Source organism: Lampetra planeri, chromosome 13, assembly GCF_965212315.1.
Source record: "Lampetra planeri chromosome 13, kcLamPlan1.2.h2, whole genome shotgun sequence".
Taxonomy (NCBI): Eukaryota; Metazoa; Chordata; class Hyperoartia; order Petromyzontiformes; family Petromyzontidae; genus Lampetra; species Lampetra planeri.
The window spans coordinates 2497049-2522254 of record NC_136119.1 but is presented as its reverse complement, the minus strand read 5'-3'; the positions used below and the strand labels follow the sequence as shown (position 1 = coordinate 2522254).

Below are 25206 nucleotides of genomic sequence, written 5' to 3'. Positions count from 1 at the left end.
GAAGTCTAATTTATATGGCGTCTAAATGCACATTACAGTACCCTTCACAGCAATGGGACAGCGTTGCAGGAAAATATTGAAATAAAAGTATTGTATGAAGGTTAGCGATGAAGTTCAAAATAAATATTTAAGCGTTAATATTTAACACATTCCTGCGGAGGGAACTGGTAGGAACGTTGGGTTGCTCGGTCAATTGCCAGGGTCAACGGCGGCGTGGTGTATTCCGCAAATATGCCCGACCGAGGGCAGGCACAAGCCGGCGTGAGTAGGTTAAACTTTCAGATTTATAAGGGCACCACGGGGTGACCAGCCCCTCCCCACCCAGCCCCACCCCTTCCACCCCCCACCCAGCCCCTCCCCACCCTCCCCACCCAGCCCCTCCCCACCTTCCCCACCCTGCCCCACCCTCCCCACCCTGCCCCACCCTCCCCACCCTCCCCTCCCCACCCAGCCCCTCCCTGCACGACGGACGGACGGACACAATAATGGTGTAACCAGGAGGTTCCTACCAGTATCATTTATGCTGTTTGATTGCCAAATAATACTTTTTGAAAAATAATACAATTCCACGTGTCTAATGGCCAATTTAATAGATAAACATTCAAACATGCAGTTGAGGTTCATGAGCAGGTTTTTTTTCATCCTAATATTGCATAATTACGTGAGGTGCCTGGGTGGCTCCGGAGCCAAGTGAGGCTTATCATTGCGCGGAGAACCATTGTCCAAGTCGCTGTGATATTCAGGCCCTGTGATAGATGAGTCCACGGTACCTGTAATGGAAGCCCACCCCTAGCAACACAGAGTAGGATGCTGGGCAGTGGTGGTGCACGCCTCTAATCCAGCACTGTGGTGATGCAATACAGCAAGTGCATTCATCTCCATCCGTTTCCATCTGTGGTTTTCTCTGGTACTCCGATTTTCCCCCCACTTATATAAATAATTGCGCTGGCCAAAAATCCCATTATAGGACCACTGAGATTGGGCAATTGTTGGTGCCGGCTCTGGATCCCATCCCGCTTGCCCTGTTGTTTCCCAAGCCTCTGAATCTAACGGAAACTGTGCATGTTACAAATGTGCGCATTTTTATTTGATGCTGTTGGCCACCACATTTATTTCAGCTTCATTCAACGGAGAACATGACCGTGCGGTGCTTGTATGAGTTGCGTGATAATGCCTTGCCAGAAATTGTGAGCTCAGCGTGCAGTTTTCTAAGCTACTGTTCTAGCTTCTAACCCAATAGTCATACGTCAAAACGCAATCCTGTCCCTCTGAATTCAGCTACTTTATTTCAGCAACTGGCAAGGGCTCATGGTAGAGGATACGCTAGGGCTGCGGTTGCTATGCACGCACTCTGCAAGAAAAGCAATTGCACTATTGTCTCATTTTTCCGAGGATGGTCGATGGGATCAAGTGACTTCTGCCGTGTGGTTTAAAAACTCCCATTTTCATAATCAGCTGCTCATGACGCAGTTCAAGGGTGGCTTTAGCTGTGGGTTTATCCACCTCTGCTTCCGAGAATTGGAAGGGGCCTGCTTTCCAAGCCCGTATTGCCTGTTATATATGAAGTGGTTGGTTACGTAAAGCCATGGTATGAGAAGGGGCAATGGTGCTAGGATCATGTCTGCAGGGCGAGACTGCCTGAGCAAGTGGTGGAATACGACAAAGCGTTGCCATGAAAATAAGCACCTTTGTCTCCCCTCCTTTAACTGACCCTATCTTCCTGTGTGTAAAAACCTGTAGATAGCCCTGAGCGTTCCCGTGAAACATTGGCAGAGAATAGACTTTGTTCCTTCGTAACACACTGATAATATCGTTGTTGGGCAAAGGTGGCGGTTGACGAGGCCTCGCCCGGTGAACGCTCGAAGAGCCGGCGAGCCAGGGGGTTAGCGTTGGGGAGACGGATTGTACAGCCCGATGGGGAGCACCGCTAATGAGCCGAGCCCAGACAGTTATCCCCGGGTTCCACGGTGGGAATTCGCAGTGCACCGAAGTTGGCCTTGTCAACAGCATTCAACCCCCGTGGCGTGGCCTCCGGACACAAACACATGGCTGCACAATTGTGGAGTGAGTAGCGGCGCGTTACCTCCACCATGTGGCCGCGCACGGGTAGTGGAGCGTCAGACACGGTCTATAATGACTCCTCATTCTCCACCATTGACCAATTTCTTGGAAGGTTTCATCATTTAATATAAATTATTCCGCTCACAATGAATGCATTCATTGAATTGTGAATGTAAGATCCAATCACTTACAAGTCATGCAAATTGTAGAATTTGTCGTGGCATGGTGCCAATTTTCAAGTCGCCATGAATTCAGGCCCTGTGATGGATAAGTACAAATTATTTGAAAAAATTTCCTTCGTTTTTACGGAACAAACAAGACGGAAGAAACGAAATGGAAAATGCAAACTAGACAGAACAAATGAGACGAAATTATTTATTCTTCACTTGAATCGTGACACCGTCATTTTGATGGTTCTTCGAATTGTTGGGGAGGTGAATCGTTATGTAACCTCCAACTACCGACTGCCTCTTTGTTCAGCATCTCGATATGTGGTTTTACATCCAATTTTCCTTTAGATTGTATAAATAAAGGTACAATGTTCGAGTATTAATCAATTTTAAACCTATTTGTACGCAGGGATTTGTCTTGCTTATGGCATTCAGAATCCACTCGTGCATTGTACACAGCAGTAGTAGTAATAATACAAGTTTTGTTTACCCAAGAAAGCCTGGGGGGTATTGGCCCACAGAGCCACCCTGCGATCTCGACCCACTGATTTATGTGATGCCTCCCTTGAATGGGGACAGCGCAGCCTGGAGCATGAGCTGCGTTTGTTTGGGAAGGGAGGCAGATTAACGACAGCTGAGTGGCCAGACATTGCTTGGTCTGCATCCGCCAGTCGGCGCAGACCCAACTGAGCCTTACCAGCGACATTCCTTATTTAGTGGTGTTATTAGTAGCAGTAGAGGGCATGGAATCTGCCCTACTTCGTCAGATCTCCTAAGCTAGGTAGGGTTGACCCTGGATAGTGTTTGCATGGGCTACCACCTTGATTAACAGGTGCTATAGACGGTTGGGCTATGTTGTGGGCAGCAGAGTGCAGTGCAGCACAATCTTGCACTGTACTGCTCCGCTCCCAAATGGAAACACCCCCCCACCTTCAGCAACCAACATGGACTCGCATCGTGAATCGCCATCTAATTATCCCCACTTTACCCATATGGAGAGGCCCTCATCCAGTAGCGGATCGATCGTCAAAACAGCTGTTCATGTACGTATTCGGCATAGACCTTAATTCATAAGCAGGCGTAATATCTTATTTTATTATTCTGGAGCCGCACTTCTGTAGTTTTCAACTTCCAGAAGGGGACCCATTGTCATTAGATGGAGAATCACTTGTGTCCAGGTAACTCTGCACCTCTACCCAGAAATTTGTTCAATCGTTATGATTCAGGGTACGATTAAATTCAGGAATCGATTTTCTGGTTGGCTTTGTTTTAGATGCTTCCATTGTTTTGTTTCAGCATTTTTTGCTAATTAAACTGTTTCATTTGCATATAATTTGCATGACTAGTAAAACATATTTTCATAGGCGGGTATTTGATGCGTGTATCGGGAGCATGAGAATTGATTTAAATTGATTAATCAATACATCATTCCATGCCTAGTCACGATTAAGCCTGATAATTAGAATGAAAAATAAAAATAAAAGCAATAGTGTATGTTTTAGTTGCAACAAAATATATATATATTCAAGTCCATTCACTGTGAGAGTTCTGCTTGGTGTTCAGAAGACTTCTCAAGCCAAGAGTTAACGATGTATGTAGCTTAACTGCCCCAGTCACCTCCCCGGTCAGGGATTCACTTGGTCTGTCAACAGCAAAGCCTCGTCAAACTTCTCGAGCCACTGTTTCAAAGAAAGGCGAAATCCAAAGAGCTCTCATGCTCTAGATGTGTATCTAAGTTGTGTGACCCTGGGCTATCCAAGACAAGTTGTTAATAAAAAAAGACTTTACCAGGTACAGCCCCCACTGGGCTATTAGCTCTTTTCACAGGCGACCTGGCCATACATGATGATAGCTTATCGAAGTGGCTTATCATCACATGTGGGAATTTATCATTTATAGCCTTGGTCAAGGCGCTATGTAAATTATAGTAAGATAAGATAGTTGCAGTCAAATAATATAAATTTATGTTTCTAAATGTGGAGGGCAAAACCGGAGGAACCCGAAGAGAAATCCATGTGACCACCATGGGGAGAGCTAGAATATACGGACTCCAAATTTACAACAACAGGCATCGCCAGGGTCTGGAATCGAACCCACGACCAGGCGAGGGAGATAACATCTCCTCGCTGCGAGGGAGATAACATCTTCTTGTCATTGCTTACCGTGTGAGGATTAGGGTCAAGTACACCATTATAACAATCTGGTGAAATCACTACGACATCGTTTAGTGTAGTCGCATGAATATTTTTTCGGAGTTCAAAAAGGCTTTGGCTCTTGTTTGTGCCCCTCCCTTGCCACGTGGACCCCAGCCACAAGCCTGCAGTGGGAGACGTTCGAGCAATACTGCACCTGGCAGCTCTTCCTGGCCCACGGCATTCCTATAGAGACCGTTGTGCCCATCCTCCAGCACCTCAAGTACAAAGGTAGGCTTACACTACCAGAGTTAATCTCGACCTCCCAGGGCCACTGGGAAGCAATGTGATGCTGGTTTATGAACCGAGAACCACTGGGTCTGGAACCCCGCCGGAGCCTTAATTAACCAGGCCAGCACCAATTGGGCCACGAGGCCTGCTTTTAGTGGGCCGCTTTCGGCATCATATCATGAAATGTGAAATGGAGACATTTTTATTTGTAACTTCACAAACCAAGAGCTGTCCAGGATCACCCCTGCTTAGCCTCAGAGATCTTGACGAGATTAGGCACATTGCAGATGCTTCAGTCATTGGCATGTACAAAATATTGCTGACTTTTATAGACAATGAAAAATATATATATTTTTAAATTGCAAAAAAAACGATATGTTACTCTTTAATTCCTCATCACTGGGTTTGTTTTGAGGATAAGCCCACGCCTGAGCCAACATTGGTGTCTTGCAGATCACCCAGAAGCGCTCTCCTGCCTGCTGCTGCAACTCCGAAGAGAAAAGTAAGTCTTGCGTGAAATTACTTTCTCAGCTTCCTGCAGTCTACCCCGCGCGTGCGCGCGCACTGCGAGGATGCACTTAAAATCCTCATGCCGCTCATCCCATTGGCCAAGCACATATTACCCGTTGTTTTGCAATGAAAACAGATTATTTCTAAATTTTAAAAGGTTTTCTTGTGGCTTCTGGATACTGAGTTGTGGCTATGTGATCTGTGTACGTACCCAGCCGTGCTCATCGGATGTGCGAAGGACAACAATCTAGATTTGAAAATGCATTGCCCCAGTGGCTTCCTAATATCGGAAGAGCGTTCCAGATGGCCGCAGAAGCGCATCTGAAAGCGTATGATACAGTGACGGTCTTTGTTCGATGGTTAGCCAAACGATGCATCAATTTATTTATTTAAAAGGTATAGTTACGCTAACGATATGTGGTCTGCACCTAAGATTCCATTTTGTACAATTTATGTAAATTGTGTATTGATTTCACATTTAAGTTCATGGATGGGACAAATTTGTACACATCTGGAAATAATACAAATAAGATGGAGAAACAACATGAAAAAAATTATTGATTCTTGAACTGCACTGAAACCCACTGATCAGAACAACGTATCAAATCGCTGGAAGGAGACGACGTGATATGCCTACTTTTTTCCCGTGGGAAACCCGCACTCCGTTTTCTCCCAGGAGCACACATCTGTCAGATGCTTGAGTTTGACAGAATACGTCTCGAAAAGGAATTGGCCAAAAATTCCAATGCAAGGCCCTTACGATTATTGCTGACTGAGAGCCTTTCCTGGAATAAAGGACATGCAATTATTTTTTCCTTCAGTTGTGAAAAAAATGATTTTGGTAGGGTGAAGTGAAATGGACCTTTCAAATTTCAGATTCCCTCTACACTGCCGCACAGAGATGCACATGCAGTCCAGTGCTTTTGGCATACTCCCTTATGGTTTAAAGAGACTAAATTTATAACACATCGGCCCGTGGCGTGTGTGTATTACTCCGAATCTCTACCTACGTGCTTATGCATCTTTTATTTTCTGCCACCACATTGCTGTGTATATTTGATTATGTATGCTGCACTGCAAGATGCACAGATGCTACCTGCAGCACAACTGGGCAGGCAGGCATGCTTTACGAGGGCGCCGAAGGTGGCGAGGAAATGTTATCTCCTTCACCTGGTATGCAGGTGGTTGTAGGTTCGATCCTGACCCTGACACGATGCCTGTTGTATATTTGGAGTTTGCATGTTTTCTCTCCCTGTATTCCTCCGGTTTTGCCCTCCACATTTAGAAACGTGTGTTTAGATTATGTGGTTACTTTAAATTCCCACGTGTGATAAGCTGCTTGGATGAGCTACCGTGTGTGGCCAGGACGCCTCTGAGAAAAATGTAATAGCTCTGTGGGCTTTACAGAGTGAAAAAAATGTGAAAGATTACTGAACCCAAACAACAAATAGGTTTTTTTTTCCTTGTGGAGGCATGCCTACGCTGTGTGTTTGAGGCTATGGAACGTCAGTTTGAAGGTTCATTAAAGATTAAAAATTACTTTAAAGTTGTGGTTAAGCATGTCATGCTGAAGTCACACACACAGGAGTTTTTATTATGCACAAGGGAAAATATCATTATTTGTGCGACTGTGGCTACAAACACCGAACCATGGAGCATATGAACTCACACTGCCCCAGATTAAAATTTGAAGGCAGTAAATTTGCAATTCACCAACTCTCAGATAAAGCAATTGAATGGCTAAATCACTGAGAACTGAATCTCTTCAATGCCCATGAGGGAGCGGAGGTGTAGAAGTTCACGCGCTGCACTCTGAGTGTAGTGACCAGAGTTCGAATCCCAGAAATCGCTGACATCGGTGGTGGCTGATATCCTAAAACCATCCTGGGCCCCTCCCTTCGCAAACGCCACAGTGTGAGAAGTCTGGTCAAATAACTGCCGTGACCGACACAGCATGGGGACACTTTCAACCAGCAGTGGATTTAAAAAATACTTATATTATTTATAAATGTAGTGTTATTATTATTATTTGGTTCTTTCGGTAAAGCCACGTAGATTGAAAAAATATCACGACGTTTCGATTGCAACACAAGCAATCGGCATCACCTATCTACGTGGCTTTACCGAAAGAACCAAAGAAGATGAATTTCTGCAGCCACGAAAGCTTTAAGTCGTTATTATTGTTGTTGTAGCACTTGGGTGACACTGTGGCTCCTGAATGTGACTTTAAATACTTTTTCAGGAACGATGCTTCAAACTTGTATCAGAACATGCAGAATAATTACTTGTCTACAAAATGAGAGCCATCAGCTTTCCGGCTTGCATCTTCCTTGAAACTACTTGAGATCCTTTTGAAACTATATGAGATCCTATTGAAACTTCTTGAGATATGATTGGAACTCAATTAAATTCCAGATCCCAAAGTATTTTTGCAAAGCAGACCTGGAATTGTGAGGGAGACCAGACAACGTGGGTACTGCAAGCTCCAACCATGTCTGTCCAGTGCTCGCACAGCTCCATTGGCTTCCGGTTGCCGAATGAATACATTATAAGGTCACGCTCATTACACGCAAAGTGCTTGCCACAAATGAACCACAGTACCTTGCTGATCTCATCAAGGAGCATAAACCATCATGTGAACTCCGGTCATCCTCGCAGCGGCTTTTGGAAAGCAATCGAACAAAGACGGTCACTGAATCGCGTGCTTTTAGATGTGCTTCTGCGGCCGTCTGGAACCCTCTTCCAATATTAGGAAGCCACTGGAGCAATGCACTTTTAACTGTAGATTGAAAACTCTTTTCTTTCATACTGCTTTTTGTGTTTAGATTGTTGTCCTTCCCTCGCACCTCAGATTAACACGATTGGCTATGTACGCTGCGAAAGAATCTCAACATACATGTTTGGCAATAAGACCCACGGGAGCATCATTCCATCTGCATTCCCCATTGTGCCGACCCTTCTTGCCTTCGCTCTCTCCGATGGCGCAGGCCGATGGAGGAGATGGTGAAGCTGGTGCTGAGCCGCCCGTGCCACCGGGAGGACCACTTCACCACGAGCATCCTGCGCCACTGGGCCGTCAAACATGAGGAGATCCTCGCGGAGCATGTCAAGTCGCTGCTCATCAAGAACAACACTCCGCCACGCAAACGGCAGAGGTGAGACCACCTCGATAGCCAATCCGCGCCGTTGTGCCAGGCATGCCCTGTTGGCTTTTGCACTTGCCGGCATGGTGAATTCGAGATGGTCAGCCTGGAAAGAAAGTTTCAAGCAGCCCCTAAAAATCCCAACTAATATTGAAAAAAAGTACGAGGCCCAAGCACAAACATACATTTAAAGCTTCTAGGCACAACGGAGCTGATCCCAGAAACTCAAACTGTGCGTGCTCAATAGCTGTGACACGGTGAGTAAGAGTCACATGGTCAACCCAATCATTTAAACGAGGGGCAGCATTTTCTTCCCCGATGTGAGGTGATGTTCCTGTTCTGCGGGTCGCCGTTCTCGCACCAGAATGAGGTGTAGCGGAGGGTTACGCTCGCTTGTGGAGGTGTAATGATTCAAGCCCTGACCGTACCCCGCAAATTAAATTAATTGTCTCAATTCCAAAATCAATAAGTCTAACAAACATGATTCAACACAACTGGCATGAGTAAAATTGACGATCGATCCATCGACGCACTATAACATCTCGACTCAGTTTTGTTGTTGTTTTGTTGTTGATGTAATGCCGTTGTTGACGCCGTATTCTTCTATCGTGCTGCGATGTGATAGTTTGCGCAGCTCGAGCAGCAAGCTGACGCAGCTGACTGTGGAACAGATGCTCGAACACCTCGACAACTTGCGACTCGTCTGCAGCCCCCGGCAAACCTGTGAGCCTCTCAGAGCTGTGTAGTCATGATGATAATAAGAAAATCGAAACCCATTCTCTTTCGTTCTTTCGGTAAAGTCACGTAGGTATAAAATCATATAAATTAAATCACGACGTTTCGGGCGCAGCACAAGCGTCCGTCATCAGGTGGGACAACCACAGCAAGAAACAATTGCTGAAGTGGGCAAAAGGGCTGCCGTGACAAGAGGCTATATAGGTAAGAGAGGGGGGAGGAACAAGGGAGGAGAGATAGAGAGGGGGGGGGTGGAGTAGGGGAAGTGGAGCGCTGCTAGAGGGATTAGAAGACGAGCAAGGCAAAATGCCAGGGGGGGGAGAAGTGGGCGGGGCTGGGAGTGGGAGGCTGAAGAAACTGGAGATGCGGATATGAAGGCAACACCATAAAGCAGTTCAGGTTTTACCTGGTTAATAACATCCTTCCAATGATTGCTCAATTTGTATCCATCTTCTCGGTTGAAGTTATGTCTATGTTTATATATCTGGATGGCTTCATGAACAAACCTTTGATAGTAGCACGAAGATTTGCAGAGTACCTTGGTCTCGTAAAAAACAATATCATGAGAGCCCACAGCGTTATAGCAATGGTTAGCCATGGCGGAGGTATTGGTTCTGCCGTGTTTCAGATCTGACTTGTGTTCGCGAACATGGTCCGAGATATGTCGTTTCATTTCCCCAATGTAACAGCCACCACAGGTGCAACTTAGTTTGTAGACTCCAGGATATTGCATGTCAGGAATGACATCCTTCACAGATGGGATTAGATCACGGATTTTGTGTACTGTACTGAATCGGACCTGGATCTTGTGTTTGTGTAAGATATTTGTTTGTTTTATACCTACATGACTTTACCGAAAGAACCAAAGAGTATGGATTCCTGCAGTCACGAAAACCCTCAAATCTAGATCAAAGCCCATTATTTACCCAAAAAAAGGCTCACAATCTAAAGGCTCTTTTCACAAGGGCCCTTTATTGAGATGTTTTACTATGAATGAGTGTATGTGGGGCACGTTGGAGGAAAGCAAGGTGCCTCGACTAAGCCCATGGTTTTAAGGGTGTTACATTCGGAGCTTTGCACAGATGGATTCCAAGCTCCATGGCTGTTTTGCGATCTGGCCACAATCGCAGCGCAGACCTGCAAGACGTGGTATTCCCAGGCAGTCTCCCATCCAAGTACTAACCCAGCTCAACTCTGCTTAGCTCAAAGATTTCATCAGATTGGGTATGTTCAGGGTGATTTATTAGGATGCATACAAAATGAAGTATGTATATTGATCTTTCGCACCGTGCATAGCCATTTGTGCTAATTGGAGGTGTGGGAGAAGGACAACAGACGAAACACAAAAGCAGTTCTAAAGAAATGAGTTTTCAATCTAGATTTAAATGTGCATAGCTCTAGTGCCTTCCTAATTTCAGAAGGAAGAGCATTCCAGACGGGCACAAAAGCGCATCTGAAAGCGTGCAATGTGTTTCTGTTCGATGGCTTGCCAAAAGCAGCTGCGAGGATGACCGGAGTTTGTGTTACGGTTTATGCTCCTTGACGAGATTAGCAAGGTATTGTGGTTCATTTGTGGCAAGCACTTTGTGTGGAATAAGTGCCTTGCAGCACATTGAGACGAATATCACCGAGTAACACAGAGTCAAAGATCACACTGTAGGATGATAGGTGATGCTTGTTTATTGGGTTATATATACATTCATCTGGAATCTACAAAGCAATCATTTCCCCCGACTGTGAAAAATTGGCAGGACCCTCTTCACAAAAAGAATATTCATTAGATTCTGTGAAGATTTCCTGGGTGAACAAACATAGTAATCATCGTCATTGAATTCTAAGCACCACCTTCATCGTGACCAAGCATGGGGTGGCTGTGGTGATGGAGCTTTTACAAAAATCAATCAAACACGGGTATCCTGTAAATCATCCTATTTAGCTTATGGCTGAGTGAAAATCTCAATTCTAAAAATGTTCGCCCAATAATTAAAGAGGTGTATAAATGAATACATTGAACAAAAAATTATCTACATGGTGATCAGAATTACCATTTCCAAATGTTAGACCAGTAAATCCATTTCCGGCGCTGTTAAACTGGCGTTTCATAATTTTCCATTCGGTTTAATACACGCCTGTGATAAGTTGTACTTGATGATATGTTCGTAATGTGGCGGCTGCATGTAGAAGCAGGTGTGCGAGTCCACACGAGACCCTAAGTCTCTTTTGCATGGGGAGACCTGGGACCGAATCTCCCCACCAGAGCGCCGGCCGGCGACGTCAGAAGCCTCATTTTGGCTGCTCACATTCGCTTTGTCCCCTGGATGCCAGAAAGCATCCACAAAACCTCGTCCCCCCGAGTCTGTGAGCCGTTTAGAGCTTAGCCAGTCGGTGTTATTAATTTATTTATTCCCCTCACACTCCCTACCCCCCCCACCCCGTGCCGCTCAGTTTTCGCACAGACGCCGATTCTGCAAGCCTTGCAGCACGTTCAGGCGAGCTGCGACGAAGGGCAGAAATCAAGGTGAAACGCAACACCGGCGTGTTTGCTCCACTGTGATTTGTGCCGTATAGTACAATGATGTTTGGACTTGTTTAGGGTCTTAAATGGGACCAACTGTCAACATGCATTAGCAGTGCAGGTGGACAGCCAAGGAGGGCCAAGTGAGGGTTGGCAGAGGGTTGGGTGTGATGAGAGAAGCAGCTCTTCAGATGCAGAGGAGGAGGAAGAGAAGAGGATGGTTTTGAGCCTGGATTAAGAGGGAGGAGAGTCGGTGGTGATGACGATCAGGGGGAGGGAGTCCCAGACATTAGGCACAGCATAGGAGAACAAGAGACCAACCGTTATTTATGCAATAATGAGTGTGCTTACAGAGAGTTGTATTACAGAGGCTGACAACATCCATGTTCACTGAAATTCATATTGCATTGATCTTGAGGTTCATTGTGCAAATGTACATCGTTCAATTAATTAATCGTTCATGTTAAAATTATCCGTTGGTTAATCCAAGCAACTCGTTAATGCAAGTACAGATTCATCACACAATGTGGAACCGATGTGTCGTCGATATAATCAGGAAGAGGAGGTTGCGATAGTTCTGTCACGTGTGCAGAATGGAGGAGAGGGGCCGGGTGACAGAGATGGGTGTTAGAGTGGTGCTCAGAGAGTAGCAAGAAAGGGGAAGACCAATGAGGGAGCCTTAAAGGTCAGGTGGCAGGAAATGGTAGCAAGGTTTGGTGGCATTGGCCACGATGACCTTTTGACCTTGACCGTGAATATTAATGTTATGTTTATTTGCTCTGGACTTTGGGACTGCGGGCGGGATGTTCGCGTCAGGTTCAGCGATCTGTTCGCGCTTGCCGAGGACTTTGAGGATTCGTCAAAACCCACGAGAAATCGACGGAAGGGGGCGGCCGCCACAAGCCCCCGCAGCAAGAAGGCTCCGCCCCCCGCCAGCAATGAGGAGGAGTCGTCTGGCAGCAGCCAATCGGTGAGCGACAGCTCCTGCATTTAACCAAAGGTTATTTTACCTTGCGCGAGGGCCCACTGTTTTCCCAGCGCATCACTTGACTTTTACCGTCGGTCGTTGCGATTGCTATCGTTGACATTCGTGGGTGTTATATTAATTGTACATTAACACGTAGGCTTTCGCGACCAATATTATCCATAATAGAGGTTTTTTTTAGGGTTAGATCGCATAAATATAAATGTGTCGTTAAACCCACTACTACCCGACACAGGAGGAATTCTCCACAAATGTGGCTGTCGCCTTATGATGCTAGTTGTAATTTCAGGCGAAACGCCATACTCAAATTGTAAATGTGCGTTTCCTCTCCAACACACCGATGTGCTGTACTCGTAACAAATTGGTATGTTTTGTTTCGGTGACAAACCTTACTAATTGTCTGTGTCGGGTGGTGGTGGTTATAACGATACATTTATTTTTACGCGATGTAATCCTAAAGAAAAACTTGTATCGCCTTGTGTGAGTCCACTGCTGGATGAGGACTTCTTAATGTTTTGTGGGTTTTTTGGAGGTTAAATCTTGACTTAAAGCTTTCGTGACAGCAGGAATTCATATTCTTTGGGTCTTTCGGTAAAGCCACGTAGATAGAAAAATAATAAAATTATCACGACGTTTCGATCGTAACACAAGCAATCGTCATCAGGTGACGATTGTGGAGGTTATTTCACCTTACGATGGAGATGTGGCGTTACGGCGACCCTATCGTAAGTCGAAAATATCGTAAGTCGAAGATGGCCTAGCCTACCCAGGAGTCTTAAAGAATGGTGATAATTTAGCAAAACAGAGCAATTTACAGTACCCTACTGTATAAACTATATACTCTATGTTTTTATTAATTACAATACTGTATTGCACAGTAAAATTTAAAGTAAAAAAAACAAGGTAAATTCTTAGCCTACCTATATGAACTGCAATAATATAAAGTTTTTTAGGAAACAATCCTATCTGCTATAAAAACTTTTAACATGCGTTGAACGTATCATATCGTGGTAACCTTAAAATGAAATCGCTAAAGCTACGTATCATACATGCATTGAACGTATCGTAACGTATCATATTGTACTGTACTCACCAAGATTCTGTCCGTCTTCTGCATAATTGAACGATGTTAGGTTGTTGATGACAATTTTGTCATATCGCTGTCGCCATCGTAAGATCGAAATATCGTAAGTCGGACCATCGTAACTCGGGGACTACCTGTACTTCATGATCAGATTGAGGATGGATTGTTGCAATGCAGGACCTTGAGAGGTGACAGCGGCTCGGGGAGGTCTTCATCCAGCAATAGATGGGTCTTGACTGATGATGTTAAAGGGGAAAGTGCTGAATGAGTGCCTTCCCGTCAAGCTCATATGGCACGACTTAACCCAAAAGAAACCAATTATGAATCATAATATTGATCGTAAAAATCTGCTTGTAAAATTTAAGTGTCATAGTTTACGTAATTGCGTTTATATCATTGTTGTGGTTTTGACTTGCAGGAGGAGGAAGACACGAAACCCAAAACTCACAAGAGGAAAAGGAAACCTTCAGCCATGGGATCGGACAGTGACTGAGCCGTGTCGCGGGCCTTGTGTTGAAACGTGCTCCTACCGCACGACAGATCCAAACACTTTGCAGTACGGTGATGAGAAGAGATTGACAGTTTCACTCCCACACAGCGTAGCGAGTCACCGGATTCTTTCTGCTCACGCCCCTGATGCAAAGGACTTCGGACGGCAGCTGCGGCTCTGTCCTATGTCTTAGTACTCAAACGTAGAATGGAAGCGTTTGAAGAGAGAAAGAAAAAAAAAACAATTATGGAAGTCGGCTTGAATTTGTGCGATCACATTTTGGTCAGTTTTGAATTGCATTTCAACAAACGCTCAACTAACCGGCTGCGTTCGTCATCATGACACGGCAAATTTCAGTAAATCAAGATTGTTTTGTAACTTTGATGTTTTTCTTACCACCTATATTCTTTGAATGCTCCACGCTTGGGTGGAAGCCTCAGTCTCAGATTCACAACATTTTGCCCCAATCCTTATAAAAGCAGAGGCCTCGACTTAGGTTGAAAAATCCATCCCTCGGCCCGGAACCAGCGCTGCTTGTGAACGAGTCGTGGAATGCTCCTCCAAACAATACCGTGGATGCATGATACTCAGCCCTGGATTCCAAGGCCAATAAAAAGTCGACGGATAATGCGATGAAGGCATAGGTTCACGGCAAGCTCCAAGAATCCATTTGAGAACTCGCGCCTGGCAAAATACGGTAGCAATAAATAATTACCTCACGAGGCGAGCAGCAAAGGTGGCCTCAGTGAAGATGCTGTTGAACACGTTCAAACACGTTACTTCCCCCTATGGCACTTGTCCTTTTATCGCTACCCTTTCAGATGGGCCGCGCACTAATGATCAAAATGATGACATTCCAAAGTGCTGCGTGCAACTCTTTCAGGGATTTTTAACATTCTTACTTGTCTTCTATAAAAAAAATGAATCGATAGATCTGCAGTTCTTGAACGTGTATGTTACCCAATTTAAACTATGTCCAGCGTCTCTTTTTGACGGCAGAACGGTGGGTATTGGTAATTAAAATAGCTGTGCTATATATGGATAGAGACAAACGAAATGTCACTCGAAATGTGGACAACATTTAAGTAGTGGAAATTGTTCTGTGAAAAAAGTCACAATTCCAGACTCGATTATAAACGTGCAGCCTTGAATGCAAAATAAATGAGACAGTTAACATGTTGTTTTATTTTAATTAATGCATCTAAAAGTGGTAGCGTGAAAGGCACACGTGTATATACAAATCGTGTTTTTAACTTGGTGCGCTGCTGATGAAAAAAGTAAAAATACAGATGTGTATACAACAATCATGACTTACTTTTAGCCAACTCAGTTCTGTTTTCTAAAGTGGTCAGTGTTGACAACAGGGTTTTAAAGTAAATGTCACATTAACATTCTACAGAATAGCGTCCGTTATTGTAAAGCATGCAAATTTGTACAAATCTGAAGTAAGTTTGAATCAAATATTTGGGAAAAGTTCTGAGCAGCTTCTTGTTAAGACGTTTAAATCGAGTGCCACTGTAAGGGAACATTTCGTTATTTCTTTTAAAAGTTTTTTGTTCTTTTGGAAGTTATAACATTTAAATGAAGGTTCTGAGAAGCCCATTCCCTCATGGCCACCAGACGGCAGTTAAGACCCCACACAGCCCACGAAAGCACCACGCGCAGTGCTTGGGCACTGGTTACAGACCGTGAACCAACCCGCTGTACCCTCATACGTTCACCCAACCACATACGCAGCTCACATTCGCGCAGTAAACACTTAGGGCCGCCACTACGGAATGTTGACGAAATGGCGACAAACAAATTGCATTTGCGATTTTTACCTCGTTGATAACCGAGATGTTGACATTCTTTGGTCAAAATTGGACAAAAATTCGGCGAAGTGCATTTAGCTCTTAACCTCGCTTTTCGGCAGTTGTGCAAACCACACGCGGAATGGTAAAAGTGACGGAAGATAAAATGCATCAGGATGGAGGTGTGGTTTGGTAAATAATGTGGTGGACCCGCAATGAAGCACACTGCTCGGCCACGCGACTCACGCACTGGTCAGTAGAGCGGTGCAGTGATGGGAGTCGGGCTGCTATCACCCACCCCCTGGGTGTTCATCAAAGAGCCGATTCGTTGCCGCTGGAGATGCACCGCTGTAATTGCCCTTGGCTGTACCATGACAGCCTTAATTTGTTCAGTCGGAATCCACCGTTGAAGCGAAGTATTGCTCCCATTGGTCACTCGTTTAGACAACAGCACTGATTTCGGCACCTTTTCAGCGCCACAGCTGCGCCACACAGAAAGGCCACCATATACGCGGTGACTCATCCCATTGTAACCCGTTTTTTGTTTCCCCGAGCTAAACTCGCAGTGGGTGGGGAAAACCGCCTTTAAACTCCTTCGATAGCGGTATGGCGATGAGAAAGAAACATTTCAATCACTGAACATCCATCCATCAAATGAAAGCTGTCTAGCGAGCACTAGCAACAAACCAACTGGTCCATGGTACGTAGTTGCCCCGCCTCCAGGTGAGGTTATGCCCTCTCAAGGAAACCTTCGGCGGGTGTTTTGCTGCTGCTAATTTTTTGGTGTATCGCTACGTTTGGTTTCTCGAGCCGTTACGCGCGACGGTTGAACATCTTTCAACGAGGGGAGCGTGGCGACTGTCAAGATGTCAAAATAGGACTGTGAAGGCAGGCAGGCAGGCAGGAGGAGACTGAAGTACTCTAGCCCGCGACTTGTGCCGTCAACCTCAACGGTCGGTGCCTCCAGAGGCCTTTGTAAAGTAGGTGTGTTTCGGAATCTGCGGTCGCGCACAGGTGTATTATAGTTTTTATTATTATTGTATGGAAGTTGGTGCACGGCAGGTGAAGGGGTCGGTGGGGGGGGGCTACCAGGTATGCTGTATATTGCTGACGTAGGCTTTAAAAAAAAAACAAAAAGGAAAATGTATATTTTACACAACCAGGGAATGAAACGTTTAAAAAGTGGCTTGCAAACAAATTTCTGGATGTGTCTTTTTTCCGTACTGTGCACATGTTACATGTTATGTACATGTTAGAATACATTGAGAGCCACATTTGTAACATAACGAAAAAACAATACAACGTTGTCAATACCCGCTTGTGTTATGGTGATTTTTGTTCGCGTTGTGGGTGTCATTTTGTCCATGTTTGTTCGCCTATTGCAACTATTCTCAACATACAACTCTCACGCACCTGCATATGGAGATTTAGGTTTTTTTTGGTTCAGCAAAAAGATTGCCCCCTTTTTTGGGAATTTACGGGCAGGTTGTGACTACTCGAGACAATTCCTCGTAACAGTAACGTGGAATTTGCACCACTCACAGTGGAAGTGAGCAAAGCCTCCTGATACACCTTTCAAGGCACTCGACCAGTACCAGGTGAAGGATTCACCGTTTCGCGTACGGTCTATCTCGTCCTACCGATTTAAGCAGTAAGGCTGCCGCCAATACACCTTCCCATCTCTCTCTCTGCGCGCAAATAAAATATAAAAGTATATTTACACATACCATCGGCCACGGACATTGACTCGCAGAAGGCCGTCTGGCCGATGGAATGTGTAAAAAAGCTCAAACGACTTGCATTTATTATCTGGAGAGAGAGACGTGAAGGAGAAAGGCGTATTGTTTGCGTATTTATCTTGTTAACGTATATTGACCTGGAAGTAGATGAGGATAAAATGTATTAAATATAGAAGTGAACAAGTAGAAGGTTGGATAATGACGAAAATAAGGTATTTATGCAGCAGTGAATATATATACAATAGATGATGGTGGTAAGTGGTTGAGATGATCAGAATATGTCTTTATACTGGAGGAATCTGATGAGCTATGAAGCTCATTCGACAGGTAAACAGGCAAATAATTGCCGTGCTTCGTGGTGTTATTATCATAATCATCATCAACATCGTCGTCGTGATTGTTGTTGAGGGGCATTGGCTGGTTGGCTGATGGTCAAGAGGGCGGGAGGAAGCGCCGAGTGGAGTGAGTGAGAGCTTGCAGCTATATAAGTAGCAGCCGTCACACCTCGCTCGCTCCTCATTGCGCTGAGACAGAGCGCTGGGGCGTCACGCTGCAGGGAACCCGCGTCAGAAGAAAAGGGATACAGAAGAGAGAGAGGGGGGAGGGGGGTGGAAAGTTGAACGATAAAAAGAGACGGTAAAAATATATATAAGACTAAAACTCATCGTCATCATCCCAAACCCCCATGGTACCATCGCAGCATCGACGCGCCTCCTGGCGAGAGGCAGCCAACGCGGCAGTCATGTGGAACATGATGAGATCTCTCAAGCCTCCGGGCAAGACCTCGGATGAGAAGACATCTCTGCAGCAGCAGCAACAGCAGGGCAAGGAAGCGGCAGCTTTCGGCATGGTGGTCACTCCGGGCAGAATCCCACAGTTTATCATCCCCTCGCTGGAGGTGATGCTGGTGGCGCCTCCGCCCGCAACTGCAGCCGGACGCGACGACGCGACGTTGGGGGTGCCCTCGCTGAGCCGCACCCTCAGCCAATCTGACCCCGTGATGAGGAGGAGGCACGGGGTCAAGACGGCGTCAGGGAGCTCGACGGGAGACCTCCTGGACACCAGCGACCCTCTCATGCGGGCTGCCATGTCGCTGCCGCACCTGCCCAAGAGCACGACCCCCTACGGGTTCCCCACGGTGACGGAGAGTCCTCACACGCGCAGGAAGGAGTCCCTCTACTTCGAGAGCGACCACGAGGAGCAAGGCGACGCCTGCCAGATGGTGGGCGGTGAAGCTGCCGGGACCTGTGGTGGTACTGGAGGAGCTGTAGGAGGAGGAGGTTTGCCGTTGTACCGAAGTCGATCGAATCCCGTGCCTGGCCAGGCGCGCTGCGGTGCTGCACTGGCTGTCGATTTTGAGCTGGTCGCCAGCCGTGCCATCTCCTGGGAGACCATCCCGGCGCTCACAGTGACTCCGCCAGACGATGGGTTCTTCAAGAAGCCAAAGACGAGGTTCAGGGGCCTCATCAGGAAACACTTGCCCAGCATTAAACGCATGAAACCAGGCGGCGGCGGCGGCAGCAGCGGCACGAAGAATAAAGAGGCGAGCCAAGAGCCAGGGGACAGTCGGGGAAGGGAATAATCAGTCACCTACGCCGTTTGTGTTTGAAGAAGGAAAATTTTAATTATAATTTCTGCACTCGGCCACTGTGGTTGCAAGTGTATTAAATCAAGGTTTTGTAAACGCATCGTCAGCATCACCATCCTTATCATTTTCTTACCGTGTTATTTATTTTATTTACTGCTTGCTTTTCTTATGGTATTTTTTGCGCGCTTGCAATTCACTCGGTGTTCGCCGCCGATGTCTTGACGGGTTTCTCTTTTCATTCCTGTTGCTGCTCTACGACTCCCCCACCCCCCGTACCGTTCCCGTTCCGCTGTATTGTGCACCGATGCCTACTTTATTGAGAGCGATATTGCCACGTAAAATAAAGATTGAATGATCATTATCATCTTCGTCACCATCATTATCGTCATGTTCCTCATCATCAGCTTATGATTATTAATTCTCATCTTCATCTTTGTCATTATCTTCCCCGTTATCTTTCATCTTCATCATGCTCATCACCGCCATCGTGTGCCTCATCATCATCATCCCTATAATCTAAATCATCATCATCATCTTCCTCATCATAATTTTTCTTCCCAATGTCGCCAATAGTCATGCACACACTCACATTATACACACACACTGCACATTATTAATAGACATACACGTGTACAGACACACGCATTCGGGGGACACTGGAATGAAATGCGTCAACTTTGTGTTTGAAAAAAATAAAATCGAATTATGCGTTATGCAGTTGGGTATTGAGTTTGTGGTAGATGCATGTTTACATTACGCATTGCACGCATCTGATGATTGACAAACACACGTCACGTGATGTTGGGAGGGCTGAGTGAGTGGGAAATCTGCGTGCGTCCAGCATGACGTTAATGATCATGAGACCGAGGTTTTCTTACGTGGAGCTATTGGTGATTAATCATCAGGCACGTGCAGCGTGTTCACACTTGATTTGAACTGAGACTGATTACCACACAAATGCGAACCGCGATTGATTACGAGGGATTGGAGATTAGTAAATATAATGTTCGGTAACGGAACATTTAATTAACTTATTTATCGGGGAAAGCTTCAAAGAGTCTCAAGATATTTTGCAGGGGGCAGCTGCATTAGGATGTCAATTCTCTTATCCTGTAGCTTTTGCGCTTGAGAGGAAACCGGGGCGTCTGAATAAACCCCACGACGACCAGGAGACAATGATACAAGCTACAGACCATCCGTACGGATGGATCTCTCATTCAGAAAAAAAATTCCTACGACCCAAATCACTATCAATGTGCCCGATCTCAGACTCCCAAGCAGGAGATAAGAGTGGTCAATATTCGGATGGGCGACCACCTGGCTTGCGAGGTGTTGTAGGCGTGGGATCGCATGGTGCCTAAGGAGATGGCAGTACAGCCAGGGTCATATTACTGGTAGGAACCACCTGGTTCCACCAGCCCACAGGGGATTATTGTGTCCGTTCGTCCGTCCGTCGTGCATCCAAAAATGGGAGGGGTCGGGCTGGGTGGAGAGGGGAGGGTGCGGAGGGGCTGGGTGGGGAGGGTGGGGAGGGGCTGGGTGGGGAGGGTGGGGAGGGTGAGGCTGGGTGGGGGGTGGGAGGGGTGGGGCTGGGTGGGGAGGGGCTGGTCACCCCGTGGTGCCCTTATAAAACTCAACGTTCAACCTACTCACGCCGCCGTTGACCCTGGCCATTGACCGAGCAACCCAACGTTCCTACCAGCTCCCTCCGCAGGAATGTGTTTAACAGACCCTGCAAAGGTGAACGTGTACTGTAATTGCCACCCGGGACAGAACAAAACCCCTCCCCTATCAATCCTCTCTTCCCTTACAGCAATTAACAAAGGCGGTTAATGCTCATGTTGTTGATTTTGTTTATATTACTCAAATGTAAACGATAACGTGAATACACAATGATACTTTTCTTAATTGAGAATGTAATGCCTTCTGTATTCCATGTCCCTGCCGTTCCCTCCTCACTCCATAAGCACAGCAGTGGATCGTTGAATCCATCAGTTGCGACTGATTTCCCTTTGCGTGGATTTTCTCTGGGTACTCCGATTTCCATCCAAATTGTCCAAATATCCAAACGCACGACTCGACTGAAAAGAGAGTGTTCAGCCTCGATGTGGCTTTCTCGGGTAAATGTATACATTATTATAAAAAGTGTACAGTACTTTGTTTTTGTTAATCATGTTAAGTATGACATTTGTTTTCATGCGGCCCGGAACATCATTTTCTATAATGGATTTTCGAAAATGTCAAAGGCATCTGTTGTTCCTGTTGCGAGTATTTTGTTATTAAACTTAATGTGGATAATCGCTCGTGCAGCATCAACATCAACAACAACGTTTCATTTTCACCATCAAAGGATTTTCGCTCCAACCCCGAACCCAAGAATGAAGACTGCAATCCATCACATAATACAATCTTATCACTCTATTGATCATTACCACTGCTATAGATGCTGCCGTGGGTTAATGGTTAGCTATAGTCGACTTGCAGACGACACCCCTTCGATCTCCCAGCGCGGCAATGTATACAATGGCTACGTTTCTTAAATGCTCACCTCCCCTCCCTCTCACCGCCTCGTGCCACCCATCAGTCGACACGTGTGCACCACAGTTCGTTGGTCGGCAGGTCGTGTGCGGTGGGGTAAAGTGTGGGTACCACCCCCACCTCTTTCTTCCAAGACGCCGGACCAGCACGGAAGAAGAAGGCCAACATATCCTCAAGGCGAGACCTGGAGAGCTGCCCTCTCGTGGAAGGCAACGGAGTGAGTTGAACATTGCATGGCCGCACCTTTGCTTATGACTGCGTCACACATGTTTGTTTGTTGTAGTACAGAGTTAGACTGATGGCCTTGATCTAAGTTGTCTTATGGTTGTTGTTGTTGTTGTTTGACTTGCATCCCACTGGGATTTTTGCACACAGCGTTGGTGTACGGTGTTTTTTTCTGCAATATTTTGCTGTCTTTTCTTGGATTTTCTGTTTGCACTTAGTCACATATTCACTTTAAGATGTTTTTTGTTCATGTTTTTGTTTTTTGTTTGTTGCGGTTGCACCCGATTCAAGAGCCGAATGGCTCACAGGGCTATACCTAATAAATGAACTTGAACTTGAACACATTTCCCATTAACCTCACGCCGCCTTCATATCTCCACCGATGTCGAGAACTCCTTCGGCCAGATTGATCGTTTTCTCTCATCCACACGAGCTTCAACCATGCGAATGGTAGAACGCAAGACTGATATCTTCCCCCCCCCCTCCTCCCCCCCTTCTGGTACCACTCGGCTTTGGAACCACCTCCCCCCGAATCGCATCTTTTCTCAAGTTCATTTCGCGTTGCTCTATGTTAATAAACGCGTCAATTATTGATCGTTTCTGAGCGCTATCCCCCTTGAACGAGCAGGCGGGTATTCTCCGGGCACTCTGGGGTGTCCACCAACACGAATCCAAATACTCTTTGGTTCTTTCGGTAAAGTCACGTAGGTATAAACTAAATTAAATCACGAATCCAAATATCCATCGGTGAAATTGGCACAAAACATCCCAATGGATGTTGAGACTATTAAAGGTAAGCAAATGCCAGGTATCATCATCATTCTTTGTTTTTTATCTGCTATTCCATCACTGGCATATTCCGTTGCCTTGGCCGTTATGTTGTTGTCCGTCTTTGGGCCTATGCACCGCAATTATGATTTTCAAAAAGAAAACATGTTTTTCTACAAAGTCATACGCATCTCATGCCTGCTGACTGACAAATAACGACGGCGTCTGTTTAACATTTCAAATGGGAGCGCGGAAAAAACCATTCATGAGCCTGATGAATTGCGTGCGTTTGATGTAAAGACATTGTCAATATTCATTAGCTTAATTACTGGAAGTGCTTTGACCAGTTTCGACCAGCCAGGACCAAAGGGCGAACACTGCCAGGTGAGGTGCATACTGAAAACTCATCCATTTGTCCAGCCACCGCTGGATGAAGGTCTCCCACCATCGCTGCGTCGTCCATAGATGTTGTTTGACCATACCTCCCCATGCTGGGCAGTATCAGGTTGAAGGGAGTGACCACCTCAGCGCTGCGTCAGGTATCACTCGCCACTGTTGTCAGCCGTATCCGATGACCGAATTCATGCTGTCGATGTTCATAGCGTTGCCGCTCCACCCATACGTAATCGCACAGCATACCTGAATAATGTAAACGTTACATTCATATTCCATGCACCTACCAAACAATCACAACAACCAGCCACCTTCGATACTTGCGATACAAAGACAAATATTCCTTGTGTAGCCTTAACAGACTGTTGGGGCAAGTGCTGTTAGCGAGCACCTATGAAGGCCGGCACAGCATACTATAAAACGATAACTATACACTATTTTTTATTTTACCAGGTAAGGTCCACTTAGCTATATAGTTCTTTTTCAATAGTGACCTGCTCGCAAAAGATAGCTCAGCGAAGTGACTCATCACGTGGACATTTATCGCAGCCAGATATTCTCAACGTATGTTTCTAAACGTCGGGGGTGGGGGGGGAATGGGAGGGCCCGGAGAAAAATCCACGCGACCGTAAGAAGAGAGACAACGCAAACTCCAAATATACAGCAGGCGTCAGGGTTGGGATCGAACCCACGTCCTCCTGCACGCAGGCGAGGTAGTTGACATCTCCTAGCCACCGTGGCATCCACGGGAGGGGGTGGGTCGCCAGCACCACGCCCAGTGGCCCGTTACCTCCCCGATGCTCATGTTTACACACCGCACAAGGTACTTATTTAAATCTGAGTCGACCTATAGGAAAGGCCCATGGTCAGTTCAGATATTCGCCCAAGCTAAATATTCATATTTTTCTACGAACGACGTTTTGTTGGAGATTCCGCCAAAAAAGCTCAGCTTTCTCGTGAGAGACGAGCTTTTGTCAACACTTGAAGACGACGCTGGGTGTAATCTCCAGAGAAACGTCGTCCATGCAATTCTCGAAATGTTGTTTGCTTCTCAACGTTCCTCCCTTTTCCTGAAAAACCAAATCAATTGGCGTATTTGGCCACGTGAGAATTTGATTTGAATGGCTCTGTCGGGTGGTGGAGGGTTATAGTAGAATACAATTGACATTATACCTACAGAATGTTACCCAAAAAAGAAACGAATAATGCAGTGCAACATTTTTTTTTGCACTGCATTATATATCAGCCGCCTCAATTTGAAAAGTATACGTTTTGTACTCGTATTTGTTTAACTTACAGAGTACACATAGACTCGTCTCTATTTGAACCACATTCATTCTCACTAAGCTTCTGCTAGAACACCGTGGAATCAATACAGCAGTCGCTCACGAGTGGCTCTGTGTGCACAAGAAGATGTGCATCCGTCCCACTGAAGTGTCTCCACCTCTTCGGTGCCACCAATTTGTGCTGCGACCCGTTGTACCGAGGTCTGCGCGTGAGTGCCGCAGACAAAATGTGAGACACAGTGAGCATAGTGCCATGCAAATGGATCACTGCGTGTCTTAATATGCCCGAGTTGTAAATTGCAAATTTTTCTCAAAACATCACCAGGACTCTGAAAGACGAGTGATGTGGAAGATGTATATTGAGAGAAACAAAATAATGAATGATCTACCGAGAGTCACATATTGTTTACACTTTGCACTATTGGAGATGAAAGGTGTAGGCAAGACAAATGAAATGCATTATTTATAAGCCACGTAGAATTGTAAGGATTTTTTTCCTTTTTTTTCGTTTGCGATTTCATTGAAATAATAAAAACAACTCTCCTTTCCTCAATTAGCCTGCATTCGTCCGGCGCGTAAAGCACCTATCCGCTTGGTGCTTTAGATTCCACGGCTCGCTGTGCAGACCTCACCCTTGTGAGGTTTCAGTTGGATTCCTGATCAAAACCATGAATCGGGCTTCACAAAACCCAAATCGCCTTAAGCAAACCTTGTTCGCAGCTTCGTTCCATCTCTTCCCTCCCCTTCTTTATTTCCCTAT

The 25206-nt window shown here is 45.8% G+C and overlaps 2 protein-coding genes across 7 annotated transcripts in view; both read left to right on the top strand.

Annotated features, from left to right (window-relative positions):
- LOC144721905 (integrator complex subunit 3-like) overlaps positions 1-17222 on the top strand; it is a 39856-nt gene extending 22634 nt beyond the window's left edge. For 4 of the 6 annotated variants that reach the window (XM_078599850.1, XM_078599849.1, XM_078599847.1 and 1 more), the window contains 7 exons: positions 4541-4654; positions 5108-5156; positions 8152-8319; positions 8933-9030; positions 11488-11561; positions 12357-12527; positions 14045-17222. In XM_078599850.1, coding sequence (XP_078455976.1) covers positions 4541-4654; positions 5108-5156; positions 8152-8319; positions 8933-9030; positions 11488-11561; positions 12357-12527; positions 14045-14119 — 749 coding nt within the window. In that variant the 3' untranslated portion in view covers positions 14120-17222. The remainder of the gene's footprint in view (positions 1-4540; positions 4655-5107; positions 5157-8151; positions 8320-8932; positions 9031-11487; positions 11562-12356; positions 12528-14044) is intronic. The other 2 variants (XM_078599851.1, XM_078599848.1) reach the window with 1 other exon arrangement.
- A 71-nt stretch (positions 17223-17293) lies between these two features.
- On the top strand, positions 17294-19947 carry LOC144721907 (uncharacterized). The gene has a single exon (XM_078599854.1). The coding sequence runs from the start codon at positions 18334-18336 to the stop codon at positions 19228-19230; it is 897 nt and encodes a 298-aa protein (XP_078455980.1). The 5' UTR covers positions 17294-18333; the 3' UTR covers positions 19231-19947.
- The last annotated feature ends 5259 nt before the right edge of the window (positions 19948-25206 follow it).

Bases quoted from the DNA above. Each gene is read 5' to 3' on its own strand.
- LOC144721907 (XM_078599854.1), top strand. From the start codon at position 18,334: ATGGTACCATCGCAGCATCGACGCGCCTCCTGGCGAGAGGCAGCCAAC.